General features: G+C 40.1%; 1 protein-coding gene across 2 annotated transcripts in view; it reads left to right on the top strand.

Moving 5' to 3' along the window:
- The first annotated feature begins 456 nt into the window (after positions 1 to 456).
- HNRNPLL (heterogeneous nuclear ribonucleoprotein L like) overlaps positions 457 to 13,784 on the top strand; it is a 29,439-nt gene continuing 16,111 nt past the window's right edge. The window contains exons 1-6 of one of the 2 annotated variants that reach the window (XM_084901453.1): positions 457 to 956; positions 7,557 to 7,675; positions 9,696 to 9,933; positions 11,282 to 11,362; positions 12,511 to 12,612; positions 12,701 to 12,773. In XM_084901453.1, coding sequence (XP_084757579.1) covers positions 762 to 956; positions 7,557 to 7,675; positions 9,696 to 9,933; positions 11,282 to 11,362; positions 12,511 to 12,612; positions 12,701 to 12,773 — 808 coding nt within the window. In that variant the 5' untranslated portion in view covers positions 457 to 761. The remainder of the gene's footprint in view (positions 957 to 7,556; positions 7,676 to 9,695; positions 9,934 to 11,281; positions 11,363 to 12,510; positions 12,613 to 12,700; positions 12,774 to 13,784) is intronic. The other variant, XM_084901452.1, reaches the window with a different exon arrangement.

Below are 13,784 nucleotides of genomic sequence, written 5' to 3'. Positions count from 1 at the left end.
TTCTTTTTCATGACAAATGCAAGCATTTAAATTAGGGCGGTTAACACCCGCAGCCCTAACACCTTTGTAAGCCTCCCCGCCCGCTCGCCCAGCTTCAGGGTAGCCCAACAGCGCCAACCGCCCGGCGGCTGCAACCGCTCCTCCGGGAGGGAGGCGCGCGGCGGGCGTTGCGCGGTCAGGGCTCCAGGGCCAGGGTCGAGCTGGGAAGGAGCCGGGAAGGCGAGGGCGGGCCTTTTGGGAAGCTTTTGACGAGCAGTCCTTCTAGCCAATGGGAAGCTTGGTCGGCTTTCCCACCTGCCAATAGGGACGGAGGCAAAGGTTGTGGGGGGCGCTTCCCGCGGGCTGCGGCTGGATTCCATCCTGCGCGGCGCCGGCGCGGGCGCGGGCGGGGGCGGGGCGGAGGCCGGGCCGGGCGGCGGGCGGGCGGGCAGCGGATCCGGGGAGGAGGAGGAGGAGGAGGAGGAGGAGGAGGAGGGAAGACCGGAAGCCGCGGCCGCGTCCCATCCTTAGATTCGCTCCCTCGGGGTGTGGGACGGAGGGACGGCGGCGGAGCGGGGTGAGGCCGGATGTCGGCTCCTTGAGACGAGGGAGCGGCCGCTCGGGAGCCTCCTCCCCGAAGCCACCGGCTCCTGGGCGCGCCGCCCCCGCGCACACCCCGCCGCCGACGCGCCCGCCCGCGCGGGGCCGGACCGGCCTGCGGCCCCGAGGCCCGCACCACGCCGCCGCCCCTCACCCGCCCGCCGGAGCCTCGGGCCGTCGCCATGTCCTCCTCCTCCTCCTCCCCCAGGGAGACGTACGAGGAGGATCGGGAGTACGAGAGCCAGGCCAAGCGCCTCAAGACCGAGGAGGGCGAGATCGACTACGCGGCCGAGGAGGGCGAGAGCCGCCGGGAAGCGGCGCCCCGGGGCGGGGGCGATGGCGGCGGCGGCGGCCGGAGCTTCTCGCAGCAGCAGCCGGTAACAAAGGCGCGGCGCCCCGTCCGTCCGTCCGTCCGCCCGCCCGCCCGCCCGCCGTGCCCGGCGGCTCCCCGGGAAGCGGGGCCCCGGGGCGGGGACTGGCTCCGGGCCTCCGTCCCTTCGCTGCTGCGATGGCGGGGCTCCGGATCGCCCCTTCGGGGGCGTTTAGGATGGGCCCTCTCTGTGCCCCGCACCCGGATCGCGGCCCCGGCCCGGCCTGGCCGCAGGCCCTGAACTTGGGGAGGGTCCGGGAGGGGCGGCGGGAGGCGTCGCTTCCGCTCGGGGGGCTCAGGGGCCCTTTGTTGGTGGGATTCCCCCGGCTGCGGCCCGGCCGGTCCTCCAGGCCCCTCTGCCCGCAGCCTCCGCGCGCGCGGGTCACGGTTGCGGGATCGCGGGGCGTCTGCTCGCCCGGGGGCGGGGGAGGCTCCGGCGCCCCCGAGGGTTTCCCTGAGACATTAGGACTCTTGGCAGGGATGGCGTGCATGCATGCTTTGCTACCCAGTTGTTGTTTTTCTATGATTATTGCGGAGTCCAGCTTTTAGCTCTTCTTGGGTTAAAAAAGAATGTATTGGTGGGGTGTTAGGATATCCCTACTTTCAAGGAAAACGGATCTTAAAAATCATCTCACGTCTTCTTCATTGACCGTGTATACATACCCGCCTCGAACACACGCTGCTACATTCTTGTTCCTCTAAAAATCGCTGGAGGCGGGAGGAATGGGAACATGGTTTCATCCACAGCAAAGGGTTACTCAGGCTTCGGTCGGATGGAGACTTGAAGGAAACAAGCAAAGGAATTGTGTTGTGTGGTTTTTTTGTGTTTTTTTTTTTTTGCTTTGCCACTTTTTGGTGCATAAGCTATCTTAATGACTTAGATGTTCTTGGAACATGTAACACGTCTTAATTGTGATTTTGTTTTTCATTTTTTTGTTCGTTAATTTTTTCCCTTGTTTTTGTCGTCCCCCCCCCCCCCCCCCTTAGTCTGTTCTGCAAGTAACAGGAAATTAAAGATTGTTGAAGTGGTTTGTTTGCTGATGAGATGAAAATGTATTCCTCAGTTTTTATTAGATTTGCAAGATGGCGAAATGCCAAGATAAAAATGTAGATCCCAGGGTTTCCAAATAAAGGAATGTATGTTATGTAGAGAATCTAGTTTGAATTGAAGATACATTAATACTCGTTCGTGATGCACTTTAATGATGATAGGAATATTAATAGATTTATTGGGTGAATATGAGATGGGAGATGGGATGAAGTCACTTGGTTAGCTCCCACAGGAGAAGCTTAGAGACCGTGTGGGTGAGTCGAGCAACTGCACTGTGTGGAATAAAACATTGCAAAGAGGTGTGCTCCGGAGCAGTAAAGTGGTTAGCTACACTGCTACAGTAAATGATCTTCAGGCCTGGTTTGGGAAAGAAGCGAAAAGCAGTAGGTATTTCCACCTTTTGGCTTCATTTCTTCGTGGTAGATCAAGAATGAAAAAAGCTGTTAATAGAGGCATCAGCCCAACCAGGCAGGTGCTACCCATCACACGAGGTGTTTGGATTATGATCACTGTGAGCTCTTAACTCGTTAAGAAATTTCCTGAGCCCCTACCATGTGTGTGCCAGGTGCAGTTCTTAGTGATAGAACAGTAAAAAAAGTCTGTTATTGGGAAGTCGGTGCGTTTACATCATTCAGTGCTTTCCTTTTTCCTCTGTGAAGTTGAATGTAACTTTCAAAGCTCACAGTTACAGTCACAGCAACTGGGATGAACTTAAGCAAAAGAGAAAGGGGTCAGAGGTAAGGAATTTGTTGGCCCATATCACTGGGAAAGCCAAGTTGTGGCACTACTTCCAGGCATGGCTGGGCGCAGGGGTTTAGATGATGTCATAGAGACTTGCTTCTTTCCATGTTGCAGCGCTATCTAACTAGCAAAGAAAGAGAACATTCTCTCTTCCCCAAGGCCCATATTATCTCCAATCAACCTGTTTTTTGTTTTTGTTTTTTGTTTTGTCTCTCACTTGATTCCCACAACTAATCATTGTGCTATCTCTGAAGTTGGGGAAGCATGACTGTGATTGAGAATACCAATATAATAATGTGGATTGGAGGAAGTTTTTTTTTTGTGTGTGTGTGTGTTTAATCAGAAGAAATGGGAAGGGGGAAGGGAGGGTTTCTGGGTAGGCAAAACCAAAGGATTTGTAGTACCTGAGGGGGGAAAAGGTTATTTTATTTATTTATTTATAATATATTTTATTGATTTTTTTACAGAGAGGAAGGGAGAGAGATAGAGAGCTAGAAACGTTGATGAGAGAGAAACATCGACCAGCTGCCTCTTGCACACCCCCCCACCGGGGATGTGCCCGCAACCAACATACATGCCCTTGACTGAATCGAACCTGGGACCTTTCAGTCCGCAGACCGATGCTCTACCGCTGAGCCAAACTGGTTTTGTCAAAAAAAAAAAAAAAAAGGTTATTTTTAAAAAGTAATTCGAATCACAGGGCTTTTCTTTTTTAATTTTTGTTAGGTGATCAAATATACCTAAAAACTTTGGATAGGAAAATTAAAGCGGTTCTTATATTTTGGATATGCTGAATTGTTTCTTTTTAAAAAGGACAAGTAAAGAGATGTGATTGTTTGATAAGAAAAAAATATAAACTCTAAGCATAGTGTGAGTTAAAAAATATTTGCAGCTGCCCCTTAAAACTAGTTTGTCCTTTGTCTATATAAAGTCTTTAAAGTCAATGAAGGGATAATCTTGACTATCTGGAAATGCTGTATTCCTTTCTTGATACTACATTGATAAATTCTTAAGTATCCAGAGAAAGATTGCCAGAATGGAGAGGGCACTTAAAAACCCCATCATAAGCCCGTCCAGTATGGCTCAGTGGTTGAGCGTCTACCTATGAACCAGGAAGTCACTGTTCGATTCCCAGTCAGGGCACAAGCCCAGTTGGGGGGTTCCATCCCAGCAGGAGACAGCTGATTAGGGACTCTCATCATCGATGTATATTTTTTAAGAAAAATCACATCATAAGAAGAATGTTAGGAGAAACTGGAGGGACATTTATCCTGAAGGGTAAACTTAGTGGTGCGATTTAACCATTATAAGCAATCAAAGACTCTCATGTAGAAGAGGGAAATATAAAGGCAGGAGTGCCAACATTTATTGAATAACTACATCTTGCACTGCTAAGCATTTTTTGTTTCATTTATTTATGGTAATCTTACATGGTTGAGGGTACTGTTCTTTTTTAAGTCAAACTGAGAAAGATTAAGTAATTAGCCTAAGGTCACTGAGCCAATAAGTGTCCAAAGATACAAAAGCTGATCTGACTCCAGAAGCCATTTTGGATAGGAAACTACAAGGAGACAGAAATGGATGTCATATTATGAAGAATTTTCTAAAGTATAAGATGTTGTCTCACTACCTCACTGAAGTAGGAGGTGTTTAAGGAGAGGCTGGATAACCATTTGGCAGTGGGTCTGTGCCTGGTGTTGGGGGATGAATTACTGAATTTGAGGTTGGTCTTTCTTAATCCTATCACAGGGTGGAAAAGACAGTGAGTGGCTCCTGAGCAAATGGACATGGAGATGTTGGGAAAACAAAAAGCATGAGGCCCTTGTGAATTTACAGCTCAGTTGTTGCTGTTCTGTATGAAGAGATATTAATGCGTCCTGCTTATTCCTCTTAGATGGAAGCATCCCTTCTCTGTTATTTTATTTTTAAAATATATTTTATTGATTTTTTTACAGAGAGGAGAAGAGGGGGATAAAGAGCTAGAAACGTCGATGAGAGAGAAGCATTGACCAGCTGCCTCCTGCACACCCCCTACCGGGGATGTGCCTGCAACCAATGTACATGCCCTTGTCCGGAATCGAGCCCGGGACCCTTCAGTCCGCAGACAGACGCTCCACCACTGAGCCAAACCGGTTTCGGCCCTTCTCTGTTATTTAATAGAGTTTGGTCTTCAACCTCCAGTTGTCAAAGTTAGCACTTAAGATTGGTGTTACTAGAGTTTGTCCCTGAGGTAGCCTTTGAGGGAAGGGAGTTTGGATTGCTTATGACGAGACTGATCTATAGCCTGCAGTGGGGATCGAATAATGCCTTCATAGTTGACCAACAAGACCTTCCTAAGTGGCATTTGATAGGATGATGTCTGGGTACGCAGGAGCACCGTGGGCATAGTCTGGGGAGATAGTCCACTTTGGCTCTGGGCAACCCCTTCTCCCAGCCTCGGACCACCTCCTCCTTGCCTAGCATAAACTGACAGCGCTTGTTTCTGTCCGGGGAGAAATCAGATTTCTTCCCATCTTCAAGCACCCCGGTGTGGTGCACCCGCAGGCCCGCCCTGCTTCCGGAAAGGGCACGCATCTCCCCCTGCCGGCCCCGGCGTGGCCCCGGGGAGGCGGGGTGGACCAAGACCCCATCTGGTGGTGGCCGTGGTTCCCAAGAAAACACTGAGTTAGTAAAGTATTTTGGGGTGGAGGAGAGGAAGGGTTGAAAATATAGTTTGAAAAGAGATCTTTAATATGTCAGTTTTATATTTGGAAACAACCCTAGGTTTATGGGTTGCTTTTTTTATTTTTATTTATTTTTTTTTTACTTTTATAATAAACTACAGAAAGGATGAGAAATTTTAAAATTAAAAGGAGACATAATTTAGAGGTAGAGAAATATCAAGGAATGGCAAATTCATTGAGTGGGAATAAGGGAAATAAATACAAGGGGTTGGGAAACGTTTTCTGTCTTGAGGTTGAGATAATTGTGAGATATTCATATCTCCTAAATATCTTCCTGATAGCATTCAGTATTTTCCAGCTTCTATAGGATGACTTGAGTTTCCATCTGTTTCATTTGGGAAATATAAGCAATAATATGTTAATCAGATCTTTTGAGAGATTCTTAAATTGGTCCTATAACCCATTTCTTGGTGAGAAGACCAGTTTGAAAAAGTCATGTTCCTTAGCACTATCTGAAGACAGTGTGGATCCATGATGGGAAGGGAGGTAGGAGGAGAGTTGTGTTTAACTGGTTGGTAGTTTCAATTAATAGACTGGGTAGTAAGTTATATTGTTCATACCCTTTTGCAGATCTTAAATATTATATAATGAAATACTTTCCCAATTTTTTATCATATAAAATGTTCGATTAATATGCCATTTTTAAAGTGTTATTTGAGATTTTAATCTCTATATCTCTCTACATATACATTTTCCCCCTAAACTATTTGAAAGTAGTTTATAAGCATTACAATTATCCTTAAGAATCCCAGCTATTCCTAAGAATAGAGATACTCTTTCTTAAACCGTTACCATTATAATGGTATCTAAGACAATAATTCCATTACATAATCTAATATCCTATTTAAATTCTCCAATTGTTCCTAAGATGCCTTTGTAGCAGTTTTTATCTGTTATAAAACGAAGGCTCACATATTGCATTTGGTTGTTGTCTCTCTCCAGTCTCAATCTGAAATCTACTGTTTTTTGATACTAACTTTTTGAATAGTCCAGGACAATATAGGCACTGTTTTTTTTGCATTTTAACTTTTGCCAGCTGATATCTAAGGATCAATGGAGATTTTAGAGTAAAACTTGTTATTTCTACTTTAAATGTGTGTCTAAATTCAGGAGCTCTATTTTTACATTGCTGTCCAATTATATTTAGAGCTTAATATGGTGAGAATGCACATTTGGTTGTTTCACACAGGCAGGGTTTCGTTTGTTAAGGTTGCTAAGAGAATGTTGGTTTACATAGGGAACAATCAGAATGATTTGTTTTAAATGTGACATGTAATGAATATCTGTAAGCATAGAAAAGACTAAACCTAAGCAATTACAATGAAATTTGAAGGACTGAATTAATATTTGCAAAGGACTGAAATTGTTCGTTGGCTATGCCAATCATCTAGCATAGTCCCCTGGTTACTTTACATATTTAAATCAGTTCTTTTTTTAAAAAAATTCTGACATATTTTATTGGCATATGTCTTTTTTTCTAGTCTTTATAATGAAAAAAATTGGCAAGTCTTTTAAAATAGCCATAAAGGGATTTAAAATTTTCTTTAAATGATTAAGTTTTATAGTGCTTTTAGATTAGTCTGTTTGGAGAACAAAGAAACCTTTCATTTAATAGATTTTTGGGATATCTCTATATATCCATATATACACGTATATATCCATATATGAGTGAATTATATATGGGAATAATTTCTGATGAGATGCAAGAGAGGTGCCCTGTAAATATAAATCTTTGTCTTAATAAGACTTGAATAAGTAAATGAGAGAGCTATTTTAATTTTAAAAATAAAAATATAATAGAATCAGGGGCATAGAAAGGGAGTGGACTGACAATTCTCGGAGGGAGATGGGTAAGGGGGTTATGGGAAGAGACTGGACAAAAATCGTACACCTATGGATGTCTTTATTGAAAGTATTACACAAGTCCGCCTTTTTCAAACCCCTCCATTGACCCTCTCCACCATGCTCCCCTCTCCCAGGCCTTCACCGCCAACTTAAAAAAAAAGTTTGTTTTTTAAGACAAAGTTGAATGTGTTAAGAAATATAATTTGAGTTTTTAAAGTTTTAATTACGAATTATTTTCTCTTGCTAGGAGGCCGGTGGAAGTCACCATAAGGTTTCTGTTTCCCCCGTTGTCCATGTTCGAGGGCTCTGTGAATCTGTGGTGGAAGCAGACCTGGTGGAGGCTCTGGAAAAATTTGGGACAATATGGTAAGGACAATTAGGACTTCATGCAGATTGAAACAGCATGGTAGACCCAGTTGCTGGGTTGCTGTTGCCTTGATGTTATCACTGACTTTCTTTGGAATCTTGTTTTTAACCTTTCCGGGATGATGCCTGGTTGTATTTTTGTGGCCTTGATCACCTCTCACTTCCCAACTAGGTTGTATATGTAAAATTGATTATTGCTTCTTTCATCTGATTTCAAATGAGTCCATGTTTCCTTCTTCACACTGCTTTAAACCAATGAGTTGATTACACCCTTCATCTTCAAAGTTTCAAGTGGTTAGTGGTACTTAAATACTGATTTTTTTTTTAATCCTCACCCAAGGATGTTTTTTCCACCAGTCTTTTTAGAGTGTGTGAAAGGGAGGGAGGGAGGAGGAGGATAGAGAAAGCAACATCAATGTGAAAGAGACACATCGATTGGTTGCCTCCCTCATACACCCTGACAAGAGCTACACCCCAGCAAGAGCCAGGAATTGAACCCGCAACCCAGGTGTGTGCCCTTGACCACGTATAGATAGAGCCCAAGACCCTTTGGTGCGAGTGTTGATGCTCTGACCACTTAGCAACATTGGCCAGGGCTTAAATACTGATTAAGAAATTATTTTGGAATATTTAGGAACTGGCAGCTAAAAGTGCGTAGATGAAAGGTAGGCATTATTTGTTTAGTTACATGTTGTGGTGAGCTCTTGTGCAGGTCACGAGCAGTGTTTTATCCTAGCATATTCACACAGCTGGTGTGTGCTTATGAATATTGACTTAAGTGAAAACAATTAGAAAAGTGAAACTGCTACCAAAAATAGACACATAAAAATTCTTCCTAAGTTATTTTTGGAGTATGTTTGGTTATTGCTCTCTTGTTAGCATGGATAATCTAGAGTTGATTTTTATTATTTTTTTTCCTCAATGAATATATTTGGAGTTTTGTTGTAGGCCTCAGTGACACAGACTACATCAAAATATATAAACAGAGAAATTTCTATGTATTTGCTGAGATGGCTTGATTGCTTCAATTTTATAAATATTTATATGGAGTTTTTAACTATTGAAAGGATGGTATATAAGTAGATGGTGAGGGAGTGGTTAGAGATATCCAACAGAGCTGAAACCGGTTTGGCTCAGTGGATAGAGCATCAGCCTGTGGACTGACGGGTCCCGGGTTTGAATCCGGTCAAGGGCATGTACCTTGATTGCGGGCATCACCCCAGTAGAGGGTGTGCAAGAGGCAGCTGATCGATGACTCTCTCATCGATGTTTCTAACTATCTCCTTTCCTCTCTGTAAAAAAATCAATAAAATATATTTTTTTTTAAAAAAGAGATATTCAACAGAAAGGAATAATTGCATAAAAAGTTTTAGGTGATAACTTCTATCATGACATTTTCTTAATTTCTTTGGTGACTTCATTGAGAGGTAGATAACTTGGCAAACCTGTTATCCTCAACTTACATACCTCAGAAATCACTGACATACATAATGTTTATCCTTGCTCCACACATTTTATAACAGAACTTTTGGGATCTAATTTGTATAGTAAATCTGTGCCTCTCCCTGTTTTTATTTAAAATTTAGTAAACATGTCTTGAGTTGTAAGTTGAAAGCACCCACTATGTCTCTTAGCCGTTTTGGTTATTTTTTTCTCTCTCTGCTCTTCCAATCTTCCTAACATTAATGCTTTTAAAAGATTCTTAAAAAAATTATGTGCCAGAATACAGTTTAAGTGTATTCTTAAAATATGTGTGATATTCTAATAAATACCTTTTCACATTCTTTAATATTTAAAAATACTTAGGTTGAGATTTAGGGGAGAAATTTGGTGAGTTTGCAATTGATTTTGTTTTTCTGTTCTCTGTTTTAGTAAGATAAGTGAAAACATAGTCAGTTATAAGTGTGTGCACTTATTTATTTGGAAAAATCAATAGATAGTAGTTATTAAATTCTGCTTTTACTTGGTTGAAAACAAATAATGTTTTATATTTGGGTATTCCCTCCCAATCTCTTTCCAGCTATGTGATGATGATGCCATTTAAACGGCAGGCTCTTGTGGAATTTGAGAACATAGATAGCGCCAAAGAATGTGTGACATTTGCTGCGGATGAACCTGTGTACATTGCTGGTCAACAGGCTTTTTTCAACTATTCTACAAGCAAAAGGATCACTCGGCCAGGAAATACTGATGATCCTTCAGGAGGCAACAAAGTTCTTCTATTATCAATTCAGAATCCTCTTTATCCAATTACAGTGGTACGGATTTTTAATATGCCAAACTAAATTAAAAGAGATTTTGGACTTTTCCGTTAGGATGACTAACATAGTTTTCTTCACTGCCATCTAGATATTTAAAAACAGTGATTGTCTTAATTTTGATTATTAAGCTTAATGAACAAAGAAATGGTGAGCACTGGTACTAAAAAGGTCAGAAGCACAGTTCCCATAATTTTAAGCAAGCAAATTTAAAGCATCAGTGTTAACTGTTTCTAATAAGAAATTAGACAGACTTGGAAATGATCTAAGAATTGTCTCACTTACACCAGCACATGTATCAAAAGCATCTAGTAGGTAATTACAGGCTCCCGTAGTATGTTGTAAGATGCATATGCCATTATTATAAGGTCTTTTGATAAACTTGTTAAAAACTGGCCTTATTTCTTTAATTAGTACCATTTCTAGTAAGGGTATATGATATTGGGACATAAATTTAAATTGTATTTTATGCTTTAACTTTAATTAGACATTTATCTTTATTTTATAATATTTATAGGCTTAATAGACTGTTACTATATTTGCAGTATTTGGTATTTTGGAAAAAATATATAACTTCATCTAGTACAAGTACTCTGATTTGTTTATTGTTGTATCCCTAGTACCTAATGGTAATTTCAAAATATATAACTTCATCTAGTACAAGTACTCTGATTTGTTTATTGTTGTATCCCTAGTACCTAATGGTAATTTCTTGAAAGTTGAAGAATTATTCGTAAGAGGGTGTTTAAGTTCTCTCTTAGATGATTCAGGCATCTTGTTCAAAGTCATCTAACACTGTATAAATGATCTTTCCTGGGTCTTTTCTGAATAACCATTGTTCCTTGAAAAATGGATACTGAGCTATTCTACTACCACTTAATAAATATCTACCGTATTACTGTAATTCAAGTGATTGTAATATGAAACATTTCTTGATATTTGGAAAAATCATTACAGTTTTGGTATTAATTGTGTATAGCCAGTATTTTAGTCACCTATTAAGAAAATAAAAATTGAGGATTCATTTAGGGATCAAATAGGTAAAGTTCAAATGTTTCATTGGAATTTCTCTAATGTGTTGGTATATTGTGTAGGTGAGGAAGTAACTTTAGATTTATTAAAGTATAACAATTTTTAAAGTTTAATTAGCAATTAATAGAAGTGACATCTTGATGGTTTTTTAAAATTTTTTATTGTTGAAAGTATTACATGTATCCCCTTTCTCCCCCATTGTTGTCTCCCAGCCTGCCTTCGCCCTTGTTAGTTTTTTAAGTAACGGAAATCAGGGTATAGCTTTAATGTTTTTCCAGATACAAAATATGAAGAAATCTTTTCCTTTCCTTCTTAGGATGTTTTATATACTGTATGCAACCCTGTTGGAAAAGTGCAACGTATCGTTATATTCAAGAGAAATGGGATTCAAGCAATGGTTGAATATCCTTTATTTATAATGTTTTTATTTATATGTGTGAATGCTGTGTAATGTAGACCTTAGTTTTTCCTATGTAATCATTTCTAGGCAAGTGGTGTTTATTCCCTCTCAATCTCTTTTTCTGAGATTTAAAAAATGAAACTGCCACACCCATAGAGAATTTTGCTTGTTACCATGAAACAATCCAGTTCTTTGCCTTTTTACTGGGGAAAAAAAATAACACTTTGATAATATGTACACTTTTACCTTTTTAAAATTTATCTTGAATGAACTTTTCTGAAGCTCTTTTTAAAATAGGTTATTTGGAAGTACCAAAACTTTAGAATCAATAAATCTTTCTTTATTAACTCTTAGATGGTCATAGTTTATGTAAGAAATATTTTTTTGTTAAATTAGTTATATGTTGAATAAAAAGAGCAAGTTGTAAAATAGTAAATAAAGTACAATCCCATTAACAAACTCTTAATGTATGTATAGAGAAAGGTTAGGGCTTTATAGCAAACTCTAATGGTGCTTCTGGAGAGATTTTTTTTTCCTGACCATTTTTGTGATTTGATTTTTGGAAAGAATTACAGAATTAAAAAATTACAGACATATCATTTTAAAAAACAATAAAATGAGGACAGTTACATGATTATAAAACACCTGACTTTTCAGAAATATATACAAAGTAAATGTTTGTCTTGTATTACTTTGGTTCTTTGTAATGTTAATAGTAAAATATTGCCTATTTCGAGATAGCAAGTTCTCTTTTGCTAGGGAATGTGACCATGTCCCTTTCCCTTCTCTCCGATTTATAAAGTATTTCTGATTACTTAGAAGGATTAATATGTAGATAGGTAGGTTGGATTATGTTACTTTTAATATCATTGATCCTTATTTTTCTTTTTAAATTTATTTTTAAATTACAGTGGGCATACAGTATTATATTAGTTTCAAGTGTACAACATAGTTCTTAGACCTTTATGTACCCTACAATGGTACCTTTGATATTAAAATTAAATTCTCCTACTAAAATTCTCTAGAAATTTTATTTGGTAAAACTTCCAGAAGTGAAAGAGTTGTTTCTTATTTTTTAAGTCCTTTCTTAGGGATTGGATAATGATTAAACATCGGTCATCTTAAACCAGATTTCCTTAATAGAGCTTATGTTTGAATCAGTCCTTTGTGCCCAGAAAGCTAAAGCAGCACTCAATGGAGCAGATATATATGCTGGATGTTGCACGCTAAAAATTGAATATGCAAGGGTAAATATTTTTTTCAACACTTCACCAAAGAAATATTTATGCTCTGATATTATATATTAAATTTGAATTTTCTTTTTAATCTTAACAGCCAACTCGTCTAAATGTTATTAGGAATGACAATGACAGTTGGGACTACACTAAACCATATTTGGGAAGACGAGGTAAGTATTTTATGCATTTTAGAATGTACTTACATCTGCTGAAAATTTTTACATGCAGTTTAGATTCCTTTTTCCTGAGATGAGCTAGTTCATTCAAATGAAAATGTTGGTGAATGCTTTTGTTGCAAAAGGCCATGTAATGCTGGAAAATAACCTTGAACATTAGTGCCCCCTACTGGTATGTACTGAGTAATTTATATTTAGTTCAACAAAGGAGCCCACACATACAAGCACGCCCGCAGTTCAAGGACTTGCATTTCTCCAAGCAGCTCTCTCTCTTTGGAGGAGAGGAAACTGATTCAGAACATTCCTTACAAACTTCAAACTTGCACACTGCTTCTCTATGGAAAGGACTTTCCCCCCAAGCTGGACAAGGCATTAAGAAGGATAGAGGACTCCAGCAGGCTGACTCTACACTTCATCATGCACAACATCGGCATCAGCAAAAAGCCCTCTGAAAAACTCAGACTTGCAATTCACCTTGACTGCATACTGCATGCACCATCACCCAAGTTTTTAAAGGAGGACACTTAACAGTACTTCAGACTTGGCATGGGATGAACACCATGATAGACTGTGCCCATGTATTCAAGTTGTATGTATCTATTGGTCTGATTTCCCTTAAGGTTTCAGTTGTAGAATTTAAGATTTTACACTAATGGATGTTAGTGTAACACTAGACGTTACTTACAATGTTGTAAATATTATTGCCCTTTACTGTAACTGTTTGCAGCTTAGATTCAAATTGTTAATTGGCAAATACCAGGGCCAATTTATTTACAGGTCTTGGGAATTGATAATGCTCAACCAATCCACACAGATATTAACGACCAAAGGATTAGAAAGGTGCACATTGCTGCACTTAAGTTTTTCCCCTCCAGTGTGGTCATTGAATAGAATAATATAATGAAAAGATGCATGATATGTAAAAGACAATTTTCTGTGTGGTTTGATTTTTGTAAAGTGGCTGTTTATAAGTTGTTACTTCTTGTAACAATTTAAGGTTATCAC

This window comes from Pipistrellus hanaki (genome assembly GCF_964339955.1).
Source record: "Pipistrellus hanaki genome assembly, chromosome: 12".
Classification (NCBI taxonomy): domain Eukaryota; kingdom Metazoa; phylum Chordata; class Mammalia; order Chiroptera; family Vespertilionidae; genus Pipistrellus; species Pipistrellus hanaki.
This window is presented reverse-complemented; position numbering and strand designations above follow the sequence as displayed.